The sequence below is a fragment of the Misgurnus anguillicaudatus genome, unplaced genomic scaffold (genome assembly GCF_027580225.2).
Source record: "Misgurnus anguillicaudatus unplaced genomic scaffold, ASM2758022v2 HiC_scaffold_32, whole genome shotgun sequence".
Lineage (NCBI taxonomy): Eukaryota > Metazoa > Chordata > Actinopteri > Cypriniformes > Cobitidae > Misgurnus > Misgurnus anguillicaudatus.
In genome coordinates, this window is record NW_027395282.1 from 26,327 (window position 1) to 47,040 (window position 20,714).

A 20,714-nucleotide genomic window follows, 5' to 3' on the forward strand; every position below is an offset into this window, starting at 1 on the left:
GCCTAGCTTGCTTGCTGGGTCAGGGTCTTATATAAAATATAAGTAGTTTTGTCTGATCTAGCTTAGTCATTACACATTACACATTACTAAGACCAAAAGCACAAATCACTCCGTCCTGTGTAACTATCTGAAATACTGTAGCTGTGTTACTATTAACCCTGCATAGTTTTCGCCCCACGCACCCCTAGTATTTAGTTGAAATTACCTTTTTTGGTTATTGATAAGGACAAAATGAAAGCTAATGCATCAAGTATGTCACATTTTTATTTAAATTTTTTTCATTAACAACAGCAGCTGTGGCAGTTTATAATCATGACAACTACAGTGAAACACAGCAGTGAAAGTTTTTATGGTCTCTGAATGCAAAGCAATGCCAGATTCCCATCAAACTGTACATATGCCTTTTAAAGAACACTACAGTTCTTTGTATTGTCCACAGCTGTATGTCACAACCCATCTGTATCACTCCCGGTAGTGTTGTCCATGATGCACTGCACATTCTCTTTAACTGTGAACCTTTTTGTTCTTACAGCACGTTTCCTGTCATTATAAGAAGAAATCAAGATAATATAAAATACTATGATTATGTAATTGAATAGACTGCCATGTAATGGTTACATTATTTGTGGACAATTAAAAACAACCCACCTCCCATTATAGATGTTGTATCGTCCTTTAAGTATGCAGTTATTTGGGATGTCCTCCTCAGAGGACACAGTTTTCTGAAACATACTAGGCTGCAGAAAAAAACACAACAAAGGACACAAAAAAAGTTTACCCCTTGACAAATTTACTTCATTATTTATAAAAAAAAAGTTTGTTGCGTGTGTGTCATGTTTATGTGTCTGGGGCGCACCCCAATTTATGTAGGTCAGTAAAAAGGTTAAAAACATTTGACCGAATCAATATTGTTTTTTATGTTTTTGACATCCTGTGATTGGACCGTTCTCAGAGTCTCATAACTGTGTTGCAGATTGCTGTGTTAACTGATAGCTACAGGGAAATATCTTGAGATGAAGTAAAATATGATTTTATCATTACAAAATCAGCCTCTACAAGGCATTTAATTGATGAATAAATAAATGATTAAGAAAGCTTAGACCAGATCGACCAATGGAGTCAAATGATAGCAGTCTGTCTGTGTGCTCCACCACTTTTAATGGCAAACGGAGTTGGCTAGCTGGATATCATGTAAGTTTAGACGTCTTTTACAAGGTTTTTTCTCCAAAAGTGGAGTTTTGGTTTCTTGGCACTGTCATCTTGTTGGTTTGCTTACACAGAGACTGCTGACATTAGCTTAGGGTCTTGGTTTTCAATCATATTTCTGGGGACCCACTGCCCTGCATATTTTTTATGTAGGGGTGCGCAGGGTTAGTTGTAACACCAACAGTTGACCATTTACATCATGGTTGAACAATTTGTTTTTCCAGAAATATTTTCACACTGCCAAAGACAGACAAAAGTCTCACGGAAATTTATAAAAATTTATATTGTTTATTCAATAGAGTTATTGATGAAAGAATGTTTTAGTGGCAAGTACATTTTTTCATATGTTTTTTTCTGAGCTGGGTTTATAAGATACCAAAACCAATGTTATGTCATCAGTGTCGTGAAAAATTGTCAAATTTGTATCTATTTATAATTGAACTATTGTTAGAAAAGGGCTGGATAAATACAGTGTGAATACCTGTCTATAGACAGATATATAAACAATATTGACTTCATGTATATAGACAAAATAGTATTAAAATATTTGCCTGCAAACTTCATTTTTAGCAAGTCTTACATCTAATCCCCTGCCTGTTACAATTAACCCCACCTATGGGGTAAGAGGGACATTTAAAATGTGCAGAGAAGTAGGTCCCCAGGAACAGGATTGAAAACCACTGGCTTGGGGTTTTGTAAATTCTGTTAATAGCTTTCTTGTAATGATCTAACTACAATCTTAAAGATGTCACTGTTTCAATTTTGTAGGTGTGTGGTTCTGTAGTGCAATAAATTATTCTCTACAATTTCTCTATGCTTTTTACACTGCTGTTCATGGTATTATTGTAAATTCTGCTCATATGTCATTTTTTCTTTTTTTGAGGGCTATTTTAAGATAAATAATTTAATATGATGTCTGTTATTTATCATAACTTCATGTCTGATAGTTGAAAATTATTTAATCTATAAGGACAAAAACATTTGCAATATTTTAATATATATTCTTTTACATTTATTATGTATTTGATCTATTATATACTACACTCACTGTAGAATACATTCTGCGGTGCTGCGTACAAGGTCAATCAAATTGGTTATGTAAGTCAATTGAACCTACTTTGTTAGGTTTTGACTAGTATTTGGTTGACATAACTTACAAACACATTGTTTTTTTACTTAATTTGTTAAGTTAAAGTAAAACAAAAACATAAGTTGATATGATTTTTACAGTGTATTATCTATTATATGTTTAAGCTTAGAGCGAATATTTAATCTAGTTGAATCACATGATTGTCATGAGTTAACTCTTGATTACTTCCAAGTAAACCGCACATTTTTATCTGTTCTTAATTTACTTTAATTTAAAACTTTTCAAGTTTTTAATACTCTAATCAAGATGTATGTGGACAAATATGGATGCTTTATGCAAATGTATGTGTACACCAGCCTGTTTACATTTTCAACAGAACAATCCGCCATTGTTTTGTATTTGAAGACCCTTTTCTTTCTCCATTTCTGTTTGCTGCTGCATCATTTGTGACCCGTGCTGGCAACTTAAGTCGGAATGAGCAAATTTTCAAAAATGAGTTATTTATATTTAGACATTCTCTATCAAAAAATTTCAAAACAATCCATGATTTGTTGAAATCTGACAAAACATGAAAGAACTACATGTGATTGAAGTTGACAGAGTCAGCAAAGTTATTTAAAAAAGAAATTACCATAACCATATCTTAAACTCACTGGTAAAACTAAAACGCATTAATTTTGACAGCCATAATATTTAATAATTTCCTTATTTATCTGTTTTTCTTAATTTTTTTCTTCATCTTTCTTGTAAAGCTGCTTTTAAGCAGTAAAACATTGTAAAAATGCCTTATACAAATAAATGTAAATTAAACTGAACTGAATTACAGTACCACCACAAAAAAAGTGATTGACAGTCTTGAGGAGTCTTTTAGGTGACATGGACTTCTACTCATGCTGAAGTCAAAAAATACTCAATTCGAGTCAGATGAAAGCAAAAAAGCAATTGGGGAAGTTGAGGGCCAAAATGCTTTCATCATAAAACAGATCACAATTGCACAGTCAGAAGGATTTGACTGGCAAAAGTAACTCAGAAAGTACTGTATATTATGGTATTCAGAGTAATCGTGCATAATACAAGATGCAAAAGCACTTCTGAACTTCTGTTTAAAGTAAAGATGAGAGACAAGTTACCTGACCTAACATCAGTTATGAGATCTGGAAGTTCACAACCTTGAAGCCAAAAAAGTGTAAAAATAAATTGTGTGCAAAATACTCAAATGTCATAGTTGAAGAGCATGTCCTGATCAAGCAGGATAAAACAAATAATTTACCACCCCATGTATTGCAACACCTCACGCAGTTGTCAGCAAATCTAGGCACAAAATAACTCTTGAATTATCCAATGGAGCTCAGTACGCTTGCCACACAATAATTGTAAGGGAAATGGGTGAAGAAAACAAACATGTTAGCAAGAAAGTAGGGGATGTTGACTGTTCCATAGATATAGAACAAATGAAAGACCTGTACCTCGCCATAGGCCATGTCACCAAGACACTACATATATGTTAAAGACTAAGAAATTGCATCAGAAGTTTGCTGACTTTTAAATTTTACTATGTCCTTTTTGTGTTGTATTGTATTCTAATTTCTTCATGCTTTAAAACAGCTTAAACTACACTTACTCTACACTTGTGTCTTACTTAGTATATACAGATCTATGAATGTGCAACTTAGTCCCCGCCTCCACTCTTTCGCACCACCTCGGCCATATATATATATACCAAGGTGATTTCTAATTGTGGGAATTAATCTTTGGAAAACTCCTACTTTATGTATAGAAATTATTCAAGTTTATTTTGGGGTGGCAGTGAGGTACCTTCCTGAAATTAGTTTTTGCAGGATGTAATGTATTTGCATTTAAATGTAATAAAAACTAATTACATTACCTCAAATGAACTCATCAAAGGGCTTTCTTCTGAGTTCTGAGGAATAACAAAATCATACTAATGGTAAAACATCCAAATATGAAAATCTGGGTCATTCATGTAAATTTCTTTGTACTGCACATACCAAATGAAGTAGATTGTTTTGTTTGCGGAGTTTTGCTTGAAGGCCAAGAACTTCTCCTTGAGCATGGAACAACTGGACTTGAAGTTCATCATAACGTTCTCCCATCTCTCGGATCTGTTTCCGGTAATTGTCCTTCTCCTGGAGATTTTTTGAGCTCTCCAAATGATATTCCTCTCTTGTAGCAATAGCCTATCAAAAAGACATCAAGTTCATGTCCCAAACACTGGCCTCATTTGATCTCTCACATACAGTAGAATGATTACAACATATAAATGTTGCTAGATACATTGTCAGGCAAAGATAAAGTCGTTTGATACCCTGTCTCTTTCTTTAATGACCTCTTCCAGCTGCTTCAGGATGTCTTCCATTCGGTCACAATACATTTTGGAGTCCTTTTTTAGCATGGTGCACATCAATGCCAACTCATCCTTCTCCTCTTGAAACTACAATTCCAAGTCAAAAATGTATTTATCTCATGACTTGATATATTTTTAAATTGATACATACTATAAAAACTAAATCAAAATATATGTCATTAACTCTGTCCCCGCCACTGACGAGTTAACTTGTCAATTAAGAGATAACGCGTTCATGTCAATAGCAAATAACAGCTGTATGTCCGTGCAAGTTTTGAAGATCGCTCTGCATCTGATCTCTATCAAAAGTACTTTACAAAAATTCAGTTATCTCAGCTTTTTGCTCAAAGTTTGGTGTTTTTAAAGAAACCTACCCATATCCAGGTGTGATAAAAAGAGAACTAGTGAAAGGTATGATGAAACTTTTTTTTTAAAACAGAGGATTTGTTCTTTCATTTGATATATTGTTTGTTTATATATTTAAAGAAGAACATTTTCTGGCAGGAATTAAACTTTTGTAAAAATCATGAAAAATGCTGGCGCTGCTGGCAACTTAAAAAAATGGTGGCAGGAAAAGAGTTCAGATCCAGCATGTATAAAACTATAACCACCTTATCACGTAGCTCTTGTGTATCATGCAGATCTTTGCGTATATTGTAGAGATCATTCACCAGCTTCTGGTATTGTGCCTGATTTTGTTGCTTGAAATCTGCAAGCGACTGTTCATCAAGTTTTTCATGTGCTGGAGTTTGGGCCTGTGGGAAAAAATGTGTATATTATCTTATTCAATATGTTGACGCGGAGGGTATACTTTTCGCGTCATTTTTTGACGAACTGGGGACTTCAATACTATTACGTCCGTTGCATTCTCTTTTCCTATTTTCTTACCATTTTCGCGTCGGTTTAGGGTTAGATTATGCAAAATTAAACAGTGTACGTGAAATTAAACAGTTGTCACCTGGCGTTGGGGTTAGAGTTAGGTACGCGAAATTAAACAGTTGTCACCTGGCGTTGGGTTTAGAGTTAGGTTTGGGTAGGGATGTCATTATGTAAATTTAACCCTAAACCGACACGAAAATGGTAAGAAAATAGGAAAAGAGAATGCAACGGACGTAATAGTATTGAAGTCCCCAGTTCGTCAAAAAATGACGCGAAAGGTATACCCTCCGCGTCAACGTATTGACGCATGGTCAAGTGTCGTCAAATATTGACGCCATGGGGTGAGACTGTGTTATTATTTTGATTTGTCTTGTGTTATGCACAAAAGTGAATCGGTGACATCGATTTACTTTGGAAGCACTTTCAAGCTCTTGGATACGTGCTGTAAGAAGATCATTTTCTCTTTGCAGCTGCCAAATCATCTCTTGACTCGGCCTCTGCTCCATGGCATTTTTCAAGGTTATTGTCTTTTTCCGCTGTATCTTTGAATCGCTCTCTGCATTCATTAAGCTGTGCTTGAGTCTTTCAATCTTATGAAAAGAAAACAGAGTGAATATTTTTATAACTTTAAATGCTTTACTTTAAACGTTGCTCTAACATACCAATTAATAAATAAATAAACAATAACAACCCCTGAAAAAGACTGAAAGCCCCTGTTGTTTTTGAGCAATGCCACCAAAGGTAGGCAAAGGTCAGGATAAAGTTGCTTGAATTTGCACTGGAGGTGAAATGATCATTGTCCTCATCATGAAGAGTCAAGATTACCAGATTGTGGTTGACTCTGCACAACAGTAAGTTATCCATGTTTGATGGAATATGGGCTTTTCATGGAATGGTCCCACAGTGATTGAAGGGGTATGCGATAATGTAGTTGAAAATTATGAAATTTTACACGTTTCACTTAAAACAAAGTTCCATTTAAATGCATAATTCAGCAAATGTAGTCCTTATTGGCTCGATCTGCAGCTAATAAGTATATTTTTGTGGCTTTGGAATGCTCAAAAAGTCATGAGATTTGTCACATATATCACTTGTAGGCTACATTCTTTACATTTTTGGCTATTCAGCACCACTAACATTTCTGAATTTGTTTATAATTGTAGTTGTACCAAAATTCATACAATTTTCACATATTTTGCTAAATCCTCCTTATTAAGCCAAAAAATGTATCAATTTGCTTGATTTATTGCTGCTGGGGTATTGTGTAGCATTAGTAAATAAGGCAAGCCAGATCAGGGGGCAGATTTCCCCCCTTCCAACAATCCTATCTATGTCCCAATTATCTTGATGGTTCTACAGATGGTTATTAGATTTTCCCTTGGTGTGAGGTGGGTTAAGTTTAATATTTACGATCAGAAATCCTGATGTATGGGGGGAACCCAGAGGTCAAACGCACGCACGCTCTTGAGATTATCACGTGAAACGAATCAATATCCAATCAGAAAGCGTGATGATGAAAGACAGCAGTAGTCATGTTGCAGTACAAAGTGAAGTTGATGCAAAGTGAACTTGTACAGACCTGTTGTAACCACTGTCTGTACGACTTCACCAAACCCTTGTCTTTTTCCTTGAATTTTCTATGAAGATCATTCCAAACACTATCATTGAAATTTCTTCCTGCATATTGTCCACCTTGCTAATTATGAAGTCTCGCAAAATTTCCTCTGTTCACAGTTGAAAATCTGTTTGTGTGTGGTGTGCTGTCTTTGACACATCATATAGGCAGTGTTGGGAAAGTTCACTTTCTACATTAACTATTTCAAATTTTAAAATGAACTAGTTCAGTTCATAGTTCATATTTCAAAATTTTTAACTAGTTCACAGTTCCAAAAATGAACTAATTTATAGTTCTTTTTTCCCATATTTTTTTTTATTATTGCCATTATAGCCCATATAGAACCACAGACAGCAATTATTTTATCAGTTTTAACACTGAAGCTAAATGCATCAGATTTCATCTTCATATCCAACTTTAAATCCTTATCCAACCAGGGTTTACATTAGCATTGACTGTCTTTTAATATTTGTATTTGCTTGCACATACCTTGAAAGGCTAGCCGGGTGCTTCAAGGGGTTTGCACACCTGCGAGAAGCGCTGCGAGGCGTCGCGTGTATGACAACTCGCAGCAGGTATCGCACACCGCATGTGCACGTGAGCTTAGTCAGAGTCTATTTCAAGATCCAGAATATGCGTTAATCGTTAACGATTTAGGACAAATATGTTATTTAATGTTTAACTATGTGAGAGGGATTTCAGCAGCATCCAGAGTCAGTGTTGTTTTGATGACACATGCAGCCGTGAAACACTGACTGGTGGCGGTGTTGCCAGATTCAAGGCCGCGTTATCCTAATGGGCAACATGGGCTGCAGCCCAGGGCCCCGAACACTAGGGGGCCTCCGAGACAATTCTATTTTGAGTTTTTAAAAACATTTTGATTGACGTAATTATGCGTAAGTGCTACCTAGAGCAGAGGCCCCCAACCACTGGGTCCCAAGAATGTTCTGAAAACAATTGTATAATAGCTACGTAATAGCTTATGGGATATTTTGTCCTTTAAGAGCCGACTTCAAATAACATCGATCACATCGCCGCGGTCTCTCTCTCTCTCTCTCTCTCTCTCTCTCTCTCTCTCTCTCTCTCTCTCTCTCTCTCTCTCTCTCTCAGCGTATCGGCAATCACATTGCTGTCTTTAGAGTTTGAGTACAGTACTTCTAAAATACAGAGGTATTATTTATGAATCGTTTGCAAATGTACCTCGCAAATCATGTATACGTGAAGAATACGTTCAACCTTGTAACATCGCAAATGACTGAAAAGTAATTTCAGAATTATCCAGATCAAACCATGATCAAAATAAACTCTTTAACTGCAGTAATAATATTTTAACGGGTACACTTTTAACGTAGGTTTAGGAACCTAAACAGTCCTGTGTCAATCATCATTAAAATCATATCGTAAACGGGAGTCTCTGTGGCTCCTCGCGGCCGCAATTCTTCTGGCATCTCTCCTCATTATCTCCTCCTTCACTTAAACTTGGGGCTCGAACGCGACCTAAGGTCGAGCTGCCTTCAAAAACAGCAAGCCAAGTTCGTTTAATGTTAATTATTATGACTAAATAGGCAGGGAATCTCGTGAAACAATGAAAGTAAAACAATCCGCCAAAATATGATTTAACTTGATTTTGATGATTTAGTCGAGGAATTCTCTTTAAAGAAGAGCAGAAAGAAGCACTTTATGTTGCTTAATAAATGTTGTTTTCTGTGTTGTTCTGATTGTAAAATTATTACTTGATAATATTGTTTAATTTGTTTAAATAATTTTAGCCTACTTTTTAGAGCCCTGCATTTCAGCCCGAGCCCGACGGGGCCCGACCTGTTTACGCCCTTCGGGTTTCGGGCCAATTTTAACGTCACAGCAGATACGCGGGCCGGACCTCGGGCTTATTTAGGCTTCTCCATCTTTTTATATTTTTCAATTTAATTAAAGAACATTTTGACAGACATTGATGATTGCAAAACAAACATAGGAAGACGTTTAACCTGTCGCATGAGTCCGCTACGCACAGCCACACATTTACAATGCAGCTGTTGCGAATTTAACAGCAGGACCTTCAGCGCACCAGGAAAAATTATAAATGGAGTACTAGATTAAAACCTTGGATACTGTACATAATCTATGCAGACAGCATCCAAGAAATAATCTTTTAAAGACTTCTCCCTGTATTAATTTCGTGTAAGAAGGCTGAAGTTGCAAAAGTGAAGTTGTAAGATAAGGCAACATGCATGTTTATTCTGTTTCATGTTTATTTCGTTTCGTTTTGTATAGTCCTTTTTATTTTTTTAGGGTTTCGAGCACGAAGTGCTGAAAACCTATTGTATTTGTCTGTTTTATTAGGGTTTCGAGCACGAAGTGCTGAAAACCTATTGTATTTGTCTGTTTTATTATTATTATTTTTCCACGGTAAAACGCGTTGCCCAGCCCAAACCGTAAGTCGTAGAAACTTGCCACTTGGTCAACTGGTTGTATATTAGCAGGCTACTCAGATACAGTGAATCAGCCAAATCGGCCTATAGGTGGCGCTATAGCAATGCCCGACGCGTTGGTGCTCATAACTCCTTAACTGGACATCAGACAGTCAAGTGTTTGGTATCAATGTAATCCCTGGCTCCAAACTTAAAAAATGTATATCTCCGATTTTATTTCCGTCATAAAATTTTTTCTGTATTTTCGATTTTGTCGAAAAAAATAAAAACGAACTAGTCCTAGGTTTTTCGCTCGATCAGAATCGTTCCAGTGCTAAAATGTTCCTTGGAGTTCGAATATCAATAATTATTAAAAAAAAGTTGAACTTTCGACTCACGGTCGATATGCCAAGCCCAAACGTCTGAAGTGTGCGCAGCCAATTGGACTTTTTTGGCTATAACTGGGGACAGAAATGAAGTATCAACACGACACTTGGTATTTGTGATGACAGTCATGGCTTGAGGTTGCGTGCCTCGTTTCGTCACAGCGCCACCTAGTGGCCAGACAAATCATGTAAATGCTTATAACTTAGGCTGAGTTTGACGTATTTTCATGGGACTTTTTTACTAAGAGTTTTGAATTGTTGCCGAGTCCAACGATACCAAACATGCCAGGTTTCGCCTTACGGTTAGCCCTGCACAGCAAAATAGCGCTTAAAAAACATGCGCAAATAACTCCGCGAGGGTTATTCCGATCGACTCGAAATAACCATAGGTAGAAATTAACTTGAACTTCTGAACAAAAAGTTCTATAGGTGTTATGTTAAAATTTCCATCAGAAATGGCCGAAAATTGCAAAAAACAAAAAATTACATTCATTTTTTGTGCTTTTTAGATATAAATGCTTATAACTCTGCAACGAAATGACATTTTTTCACCAAATTTGATACGTTGATGTCTGAGCAGAGTCTGAGGCAATACAAAAAAAAAGGTATGCCTGCACCACTAGTTGGCCTCATAATTGAACAAAATCTTTGACATTGAGTAAGCCCAATGGTCATACAACTGTTGACTGTTGACAACTGTACTAAACTAAAGTGAATAGCCGTGATACTAGCTAGATGTAACACAGTCATGACCTGAGGTTGCATGCACGAGTTTGTCATAGCGCCACCTAGTGGTTATTTGTTATTTTCACTTAAAAATACTGCAACCTTACATCTAAAATCATGAGTCATCATGGATAATGTCTTTAATGGCTTTGAGTATAATCATTGGTGGATTGCAATTCAGTCACTAGCAACCAATGAGAATACCCTAGCAACCATTTAACAAGAGCTGTATCTCTGTATCAGAACATCATAGAGACATGGGGTTCGGCTCTTTTGACTCATTAACACTATTTTAACATTTTGTGACCCAAGTTTTACCACTGCAAGCACCACAAACATTTCCTTCAGTGTTCTGTTTGTCAATGTTCCGTGAGAAGAGAGGGAGACATTTCACTGAATGATAACACCTTTTTTGCTGACAACTTTGAACACGTGTGTCTGGTAGCTGCGAATGACTTCACATTAAGGACGTGACATGTTTGTCCTATAGGTGCACGCGTGTTTAAGCATACATAGTCTGTATGAACCATTTCTGACCACCTCTTTTGTTTTTGTGGATGCTGGATCAGCCTGGTCGACGATGTCTGACGTCTTTGACGTGCTTTAATGCTCGAAACCCGGTAAATGCTGCTTGCAGCTTTAATTATTATTATTTTTCCGCCTTAAAACGCGTTGCCCAGCCCAAACCGTAAGTCGTAGAAACTTGCCACTTGGTCATCTGGTTGTATATTAGCAGGCTACTCAGATACAGTGAATCAGCCAAATCGGCCCATAGGTGGCGCTATAGCAATGCCCGACGCGTTTGGGCTCATAACTCCTAAATCGGACATCATACACTCAAGTGTTTGGTATCATTATAATCCCTAGCTCCAAACTTAAAAAATGTATATCTCCGATTTCATTTCCGGTATGCAAATTTTTTCGCTAATTTGCATAATATGCATTTCAAGCCAAAATGAACTAGTCCTAGGTTTTTCGCCCGATCGGAATCGTTCCAATGCAGGAGAAATCTGTGGAGTGAGTAGGTAAATAATTATCGAACAAAATTTGAAATTCCGCTTCAGGGTCACTAGGGGGCACCAAAACTCCATACAGGAAGTAGCCTATCGTCACTGAAATGGCTATAACTGGTGAACGATTTGAGATATCTTAACGAGGTTTGGTACACATATGTACCAGCTCACTCCGGGATCACAGTAAAAAAGATGCGGATTTTGGCCACTAGGTGGCGCTGTAACAGGCTTGAGATCGGGAATGGCTATTACTACACAACCGTTAGCCCGATACACTTAATATTTTGTATTGTATGTCTTTGTGCAATGTACCATGAGGGTCTAGAAGGACATTGGCGTATCTTCAAAAACATGGCCGTCGTCGGCCAATGAAGGTTGAGGACTGATTTGACAGGGTTAACAAAGGTCGATCGGAACGAAACGCACTGTGCTTCTTCGTGTACTGCTCCTGAAGGCCTGTAAGAATTTTGGTGTCATTTGGCCACTAGGGGGCGTAATACCGTATTTCGGTGCCTGTATCACGTGACGTTTGACGTACACAAACAAACATGACATCATATGATAGATCGGCTCATGACGAAAAACTTTGCCTCTGGAAGCGTTGCTGTCAATCAAACGGTTTGTGAGTTATTGGCAATGACATTCAAACATACTTTTGCGAACTAGTCCTTGGTTTTTCGCCCGATCTGAACCTAACCAAGGCTGATTGATTCTGTGGAGTGTGACTATAAATAATTATCAAAAAAAAAATTGAAATTTACATTCAATCACGCAAGGAGTGGCCAAAAACCAAACTGGGCGGAGCTTAAAACATTAAAACGGCCATAACTCGAGAGTCGTTTGAGATATCATCACGGGGCTTGAATCATATTTGTAAGCCATCGGTCTAAGGCCGTGATATAAAAAGCTTGCCGTTCGGACACTAGATGGCGCTATAACGGGGAAAATGGCACTAAATACTGTGATTATGCAATGGTTACAACTTTCACGCCTATAATTTTATCTGTGGTCAAGAGATTTTCATGGGAGTTGTTTTTTTTATCATCCTGAATTGTTTCCAAGTCCTACGATACCAAACATACCAGGTTTTGCCTTACGGTTAGTTCTGCACTGTAAAAACTGTGCTTACAAAACATGCGTGAATAACTCCGCGAAGGTTATTCCGATCGACTCGAAAACACCATAGGAAGAAATTAACTTTACCTTCTGAACAAAAAACTGTATTAGCGTTATGTTAAAAGTTCCATCAGAAATGGCCGAAAATTGCAAAAAACGAAAAATTACATTCATTTTTTGTGTTTTCTACACATAAATGGTTATAAATCCGCTATGAAATGACATTTTTTTTACCAGATTTGATACGCTGATGTCTGAGCAGAGTCTGAGGCAATACAAAGAAAATTGTTTGCCTAAACCAGTAGTTGGCCTCATAATTGAACAAAACCTTTGACATTGAGTAAGCCTAATGGTCATACAATTGTTTCTTCACTAAACTAAAGTGAATTGCCGTGATTCTAGCTACATGTAACACAGTCATGACCCGAGGTTGCATGCACGAGTTTGTCATAGCGCCACCTAGTGGTTATTTGTTATTTTCACTTAAAAATAGTGCAACCTTACATCTAAAATCATGAGTCATCATAGATTGTGCCTTTCATGGCTTTGAGTATAATCATTGGTGGATTGCAGTTCACTCCCTAGCAACCAATGAGACTACCCTAGCAACCATTTAGCAAGAGCTGTATCTCAGTATCAGAACATCTTAGAGACATGGGGTTCGGCTATGACGACAACTATGAACAAGTGTGTCTGGTAGCTTACTTTTCATCATTTATTTTGTACAATGCAGTAAATCTACTCAGGCATGCCCTTAAAGGTCATAAGATCCCAAATCGCTTGAACCCAAGCGAATGACTTCACATTAAGCACGTGACATGTTTGTCCTATAGGTGCACGTGTGTTTAAGCATACATAGTCTGTATGAACTGTTTCTGACCATCTCTTTCGTTTTTGTGGATGCTGGATCAGCCTGGTCGACGACGTCTGACATCTTTGATGTGCTGTCCACTGTAAGTCTTTGCGGTCTGCTGCGCTGCTGTTTGTGTCGTATATGCACGTCCGCAGTCTGTTTGAACCATTGATGACCATACCACGACTCAATGGCCTTTTAGTTAAACTAAACACAGCCATTTCTGAATTGTATGTTTCCGTATAAATCTGAATAACTTATTCTCGTTAACAAATTATCCTTATAACTTCACATTAAGGACATTACATGTTTGTCTTATAGGTGCACATGTGTGTAAGCATAAATAGTCTGTATGATCCGTTTTTGACCATCTCTTTCGTTTTTCTGGAGCGAGGTGGTCTATCATTTATTGTGTCTGTATTCGGGTGCAACTCCTCAGCCTGGTAATCGACGTCTGACGTTTTTGACGTGCTTTAATGCTCGAAACCCGGCAATTGCTGCTTGCAGCTATATTTATTTTTGCACCCGTTGCAACTGCGAGCAGCAGAGCAACCTGCCTTCGCTTTTTAAAAATAGTATGTGTTGATAATAAACGTTTAAACTAACATTGTGATATGCTGAAAATATTTATTTTAAATAGTTGTTATTATAGGCAAGTGTTGATTTGAGAGGCTCAATTCATCATACATGTCGTCAACTTGCTGTCGGCCGCTAACAACTAGTTATCATAAAAAACTTTAACAAACAAAAACTGCTCTAAAATGTAAATAAAGAAGAAATATAACTATTTTGCAATTTAAAACAAAACTGAACTGCTTTAATTGCTGCAAGAGTACAGCTGTACAAAATGTGTAAGCAGTTATTTCTTGCTATTTCTGCGGATTTCTTTTGCAAAATCTATGCGGAATTTTGCAGAATGATTTAAAATGTTTTAAAACGATCCGAGAGAATGTGCGCTGTGAATATTACAAAAAAATAAAATATTTTATAACATATTATACATTTTATTAAAGGATTACCCTGAATTAAACTAGACCAACATGAACCAACAGATAATGGATAATGTGCTGTCACGACCATAGAGTTTTATATAATATACATATATTACTGTCTACAGTGTAACAGTAAAAAGAAAAGGCTTCTCATAATAAATGTAGCGTATATAGCAAGATAATTTCATCAATTTAACAACACAATGTATATATATTTATCTTGTAAACTGATTTTAAATAATAAATAATTGTCGCGTCACGTAGCAAGAGAGACGATAGAGATCTCATTAACTTCTCCGCAGTAAGTTTTATTTCAAATTCAAGTTTTACATATTAAATAGACTATTAAAAAGTTTGTGCTGCTCTCATAAAAACCTCACTGCAGACAGCACAGACTACTCACAAACATACTATATCTGCGGAAACAGATTCCTAATGGGGAGAATTAAAAAGTTCAGACTCGGGCTGAGAATTCTGGGCTCTACTACTTTTGCGTCAACTTGATTTTAATAATTTAATTGAGGAATTATATTTAAAGAAGAACAGACAGAAGCACTTTTAGTTGTGAGTTGCATTTAATAAATGTTATTTTCTGGGCTGTTTCTGATTGTAAAATTATTACTTGATAATATTGTTTAATTTATTTAAATAATTTCAGCCTACTTTTGCGTCAACTTGATTTTACTGATTTAATTGAAGAATTCTCTTTAAAGAAGAGCAGAAAGAAGCACTTTTTGTTGTATGTTTTATTAAATAAATGTTATTTTCTGGGCTATTTCTGATTGTAAAATTATTTGATAATATTGTTTAATTTATTTAAATAATTTTAGCCTTTTAATGTTGCACATGCGCTGTAAAAAACACTGGATTTACAAAAAAATATAGACAGTGCATCGTTTTTGCATCCCCTTTTTTTAGTAAGTTTTACTAAAAAAATTTAAGCAATGGTGCACTTAGTAAATCCAGCCTTTATTTTTTTCAGTGTATATTGGGGGGGCCTCAAACCAGAATTAGCCCAGGGCCTCACAAAGGCTTAACCCGGCACTGGCCAGATTGGGTGTTTTACCTCTACACATTAAGGTCTGTTTACAGTGTGTTTTAGCCAGGTTTTTGCCTGGAAGACTCTATAGAAATCTGGCACCCTATTGAACGACATTAAACTGAGAGAGCGTCCTGTTCACAAGCACCAGAATGAACGAGTTCACAGTAACATTCATCAGACAGTAATACAGTACGTTCAGTTCACGTTCGCCCAAAATATGAACAAGTGCAGGAACTTTCATTCAAATAACTTGTTCAGGCACAACACTGCATTTAGGAGCAAAACAGTTAAATCTAGGATTTTGTATCCTCATGTCTGTGGTCTATCACATTTTGAAAATATTATAAGATGTAAAAAAAAACTTTTGGTCTGTATCCGGCATTAGTTTCATATTAACTAATAACCTGTGCAACACTCTTCATCTTCATACTCATTCTATACTTCTACTATGATACATCTCATATCCTTCATTACTCATACTGGCCCTTATTGCTTAAAAAGATAGTTCACCCAAAAATGTTACTTTTCTTTAATTATTTACTCGCCCTCATGTTGTTACAAACCTGTATAAATTTCTTTATTCTGATGAACATGAATGAAGATATTTTGAGGAATGTTTGTAACCAAACCGATCATGAGCCCCATTCACTTCTATAGTAGGATAAAAGAATACTATGGAAGTAAATGGGGCTCATAAACTGTTTGATTACAAACATTCATCAAAATATCTTCATTCATGTTCATCAAAACAAAGACATTTATACATGTTTGTAACAACATGACAGTGAGGAAATGATGACGAAATTGTGAACAATCCATTTAACAGAAGTATAACCATTACAAGTGTATAAGCACAAAACACCACATCCACCCAAGAGGAAGTCGGTCATTTTGAAATCTGTGCATTTTTAGTAATTTTTACCAACTTTTTCAAATTTGTATATATTATTTTAATAATATATTTCCATGAACTCTTCTAAACTCTGATGGAGACTTTATTTTCGCATGAAATTTGGTTGTAGTGACCTTACATGACATGAATGATCGGACATATGGCCTAAAAGATAAAATTGTAAAGGCATCACTGATATCTCAACATAGAAAGTATATTTGCATCTTGTTAGGTGTTGCATGTTGTTTTGTTACACACTTTTTAAACTTTTCTTAAAGGTGACATAGAATGGTTGAACGGAGTATTTATCCTTGTTCTGTGATGTGACATGTAGACAAAAACATTTTTGTTTGGGTCTGTAATGCCTTAGAAGCTTCCTAAAAACCTCTCTCAGATAGCTCTATTAGGGTGGGGGATTTTAAACAAGTGGTTTTGCACCTATTTGGCTCCCCCTACTGGCTTAACTTGCAATCTCATTACTGATTGGCTGACTTTGCTGCCACTCAAAAAATGTAGCCAATTATTTTAAAGTGAAGGGGCAGTTAGATGCCTGTGATGTCATAAGCATCAGTTTTTCAGATTGGGCTGTTTTCTGTCTGACATTTCTAAAAGAGGAATTTCTATGAGACTGAGATGTTTAGCACTTTTTGTATGTTTGTGAATGTGGGTAGACTACCATTATTCAACAAAGACAAGGTAAAAATGCTTTTTCATTCTCTGTCCCCTTTAAAGATTTGATTTAAATTTTTCAAAAGTTGGCTGTATTAAACTTAAAACATATGTGATAATAAATAAATGGAAAAAAAGGATATTTTGGAAAAAACATCCCAATGTGTTTAAATAAGACATTAACAAAACTAAAATCAAATTGTAGACAGATCTCCAGAAATGTAAATTTTTATAAAGTCATGGACCATTAGGCTGGTACCTGGGCATGGCAGGGGGTTCTGTAGCAGATATAGCATGATTGGCATAGAACAAGGCTATATCATAAATAAAAGCAATATTTTTTTGGGGGGGGGGTTGCACTGATATTTCAGTTTTTTCACAGAGATTTATGTGGCATTCACATCAGACGCAGAAGAGGCGGCAAGTGCGAATTATTTACATGTCAGTTTAAGTCAATGCAAAGACACTAATAGGCATTCTGCGACACGGTAGGCACGTCATAGGCACAAGTTTATTTGTGGCAGCACATCTGATGGGGGGATCAGTGAATAACAGATAACTAAAATGCGATCAGGTAGGATGTAGAGCCTTGCATGTTACAAAAATTCTGTGCACACCACCATGCGCACTGAGCACAAACACGGGGCTCCACACCTGAAAATGATTGAAAGTCCATCAAGCATAATCAGGCTTAAAAGAGGGGACAGAGTTACATCAAGGTGACTGATTGCACAGGTGTGTGTACAAAACATGTGAGAGAGTGAAAAACACGATATTCAAAAATCTATTTGTGGAAGTACATTTTTTTGATTTGGTGGTGGGCATTTTCAAGTTACTTGAGTAAAATTCTCTCTCACTTGCCCATCCAATAAATCTCTTGTCCTGAGCATTAAAGGCAGGGTATATGATTTTGAAAAATGCTAACAGTAGCCTACTAGCACTGAAATCATGATCCCACCCTCCATTCAAATCGCCATCCAAAGCCACGCCTCCTCCAAAACACATGAACACGCGCACAGACCAGACGTCCACATCTCATGTCTCATTTACCATTGAGAAAACTTTGCAGTACAAAGTGAATAACATTGCCAAAATAACCAAAATAAACAACTGTTTTAAATCGTAATTAGTTAAAGCACTGTTTGCATCTCGTGGTAAAACAGTAAAGTTACCGATGTTCATTTGGGTTTTTGCTCTTTGCTTATCCAAATGGTTTTTGTTTACATTTTTTTCCGCTTTTGTGGCTCCGGTGCAGGTTGTCAATAATTTTAATCAAAACACTTTTGAAATTTGGAAGACCCTCTGATTGGTCGATCTTACGAGTTGTAATACATACAATGGTTTGATGAATAAGCTGAATAGGGGGCGCTTCACACTCCGGATCTGTAACTGCATGGAAAACGTGATACTGCCACCTTTCGTCTTCTGACTACACCCCTGCTGCGATTCATTTTAGGTGAAAATATGATTGGGAAATAACTGTTAATGACTACTCAATAATGATATACCTAATAATCTTATGCAAAATACATGTTCTGTAGTTCAAGGTTATATATGACAGATTAAGTGAGCTGGATCACCTCTAGCTGGAGGTCCCTGTTACACATTTGAGCGCAGTTTTTCTCTTCGCTCAGTCGAGTCAGACTGTGCATCAGACTGTAATTCTCATCTCTCAATCGACGCGCCTCCTCGCTAATGCGCTCACGCTCCTCTCGGATGCGCTGCCCTCGCTCCTGCTGTTTAAGAAGCTCACTCTCGCAATGTTTCAGCTGGCGTATGGTGTCAAGCTGCTCTGCGGCCTGTGCAGATACCTCGAGTTTCGCCTTTCGCTCTTCATGTATGAGCTTCTGTAGGCGAGACACCTCGTTCATGAGGAACTGAGTGAGGCCACATTCACCTGCAGTGTCTAAAAGGGCAGAAAAGGTTGACTTCCTCATAGCTAGTTCAACAAATGTTTACAACCAAAGACAACATACGTGAAAATACTGCCTAACTCTTACTTTATTATTATTATTGTTTTAAAAATTTAAAGTAATTACTAATAGAACTAAAATGATTATAGTACAACTCACCAATAAGTACAGAGAAGACCCGAGCTGGCTCTTTGCCGGTGATTTTGCGATAAAGGTCTGGATAGTCTAGCTCCAAGCTTTCTAGAAATGCTTCATACCCTTTGAGACCGGTTCTTTGTAAAATGTCCAGCAGCACCCCTATGACCAAACGTAAACAGTAGCTAGTACTCAAGTACTATTCCATAAAAAACAAACCCTGTTTGATGCTGTTAAAATAATAACAAATGACACTTTAGGCTATACATTATCACGATTCTTACTTTGCACTGTCATTTCCCACATGCGTGTTTTAAATTGTGCAACAGTTTACCAAAACTTCATGCCGTCTAACATCTCTTACCAACTTTTCTGCGTCTTATAACCAGATTGGGGTCGTTGTAGATTTGCTCCTCATCCTCACTGCTCAGCACTTTACACTGCCTCAAATAAGGTGTTATTCTTGATGGCTCGATTGTCTTGATAAGAAGCATTCTGTAGTCTTCCAGCCGTGCCCAGCACTCATCCTCGTCCTCCAAATTAAAACGCCCTGGGTCATCAGACATGACCAGTACTGTCAATAAGACTGTTTGATAGGAGATTTAAGGTCTAACGAACGTTAGAAGAGCTTGACTGGAAACCCAAAAAGGAACTGAAGTTCACTATACATAGTGGTTGCAGAAGTTCCCTTTTCCAGTTGGCATTTCGGTTCCTTAAATGTCCCTTTATTTCACAATAAACTGTCACACTTGTAAACTTTTGGTTTACAGTGCACATAAACATACAGGGGTAGTTTTATCAGGCATGTTTGTTAGTTATATTTCCTAATTAAACTAAGGCCTAGTCCTGGCTTAAGCTAATCTCTGTCAGGGAAACCATCCCATAGATGGGTTATTCTCACTAAATCTTGGTTTTAAGATGTCAAACATGATTTCTTTTATCAAAAACTTCCTTTTTATTCATTAAAAATTCATGTTTAAAGGCATACATTTCAAACCTTTTACTGATGATTTACTACAATTTTTTATATTTGGTTTTTAAAATCTTTTTACAGTAACCATTTGAAACTCTCAAAACCATAGCAAAGAGAAGCCATGATGTCCAATCTAGCTTTTTATTAATCATACATAATTAGACATTAATGATGTATATTTTTTGAATGATAATGTCATTTTAATGTGGAACTACATCTGTGTGATAAAACAAATCAAAGAAGTCGTGTAAACAGTGAGAAAACAGAATATTAAGATTTTTACTAGAAATATATATAAAAAAACTGTTAACCTGGTAACCATTAGAAAGGTATTTGCTGACGTGTTTCTTCAAACAAATCAAACTCAAGTGTGCGTGCGTACACAAATTTAAAAATGTTATGGAAGATGAAAACCTCGATTATGGACATTTCTTCATTTAT

At 36.7% G+C, this 20,714-nt stretch overlaps 1 protein-coding gene across 2 annotated transcripts; it reads right to left on the reverse strand.

The window, feature by feature from the left end:
- Positions 1 to 233: 233 nt before the first annotated feature.
- LOC141363136 (caspase recruitment domain-containing protein 9-like) lies at positions 234 to 20,051 on the reverse strand. Of its 2 annotated transcripts, none has more exons than XM_073865689.1 (10): positions 19,665 to 20,051; positions 19,325 to 19,462; positions 19,064 to 19,158; positions 5,951 to 6,130; positions 5,273 to 5,416; positions 4,623 to 4,748; positions 4,306 to 4,494; positions 4,182 to 4,217; positions 649 to 737; positions 234 to 540 (listed from the first exon to the last, which is right to left on the reverse strand). In XM_073865689.1, exons 1-10 carry the CDS (start codon positions 19,864 to 19,866, stop codon positions 447 to 449), a joined length of 1,293 nt encoding a protein of 430 aa, XP_073721790.1. In that variant the 5' UTR covers positions 19,867 to 20,051; the 3' UTR covers positions 234 to 446. The 2 variants fall into 2 exon arrangements, with proteins under 2 accessions (XP_073721790.1, XP_073721789.1); XM_073865688.1 differs by having other exon boundaries at positions 235 to 540; positions 18,833 to 19,158.
- Positions 20,052 to 20,714: the final 663 nt, after the last annotated feature.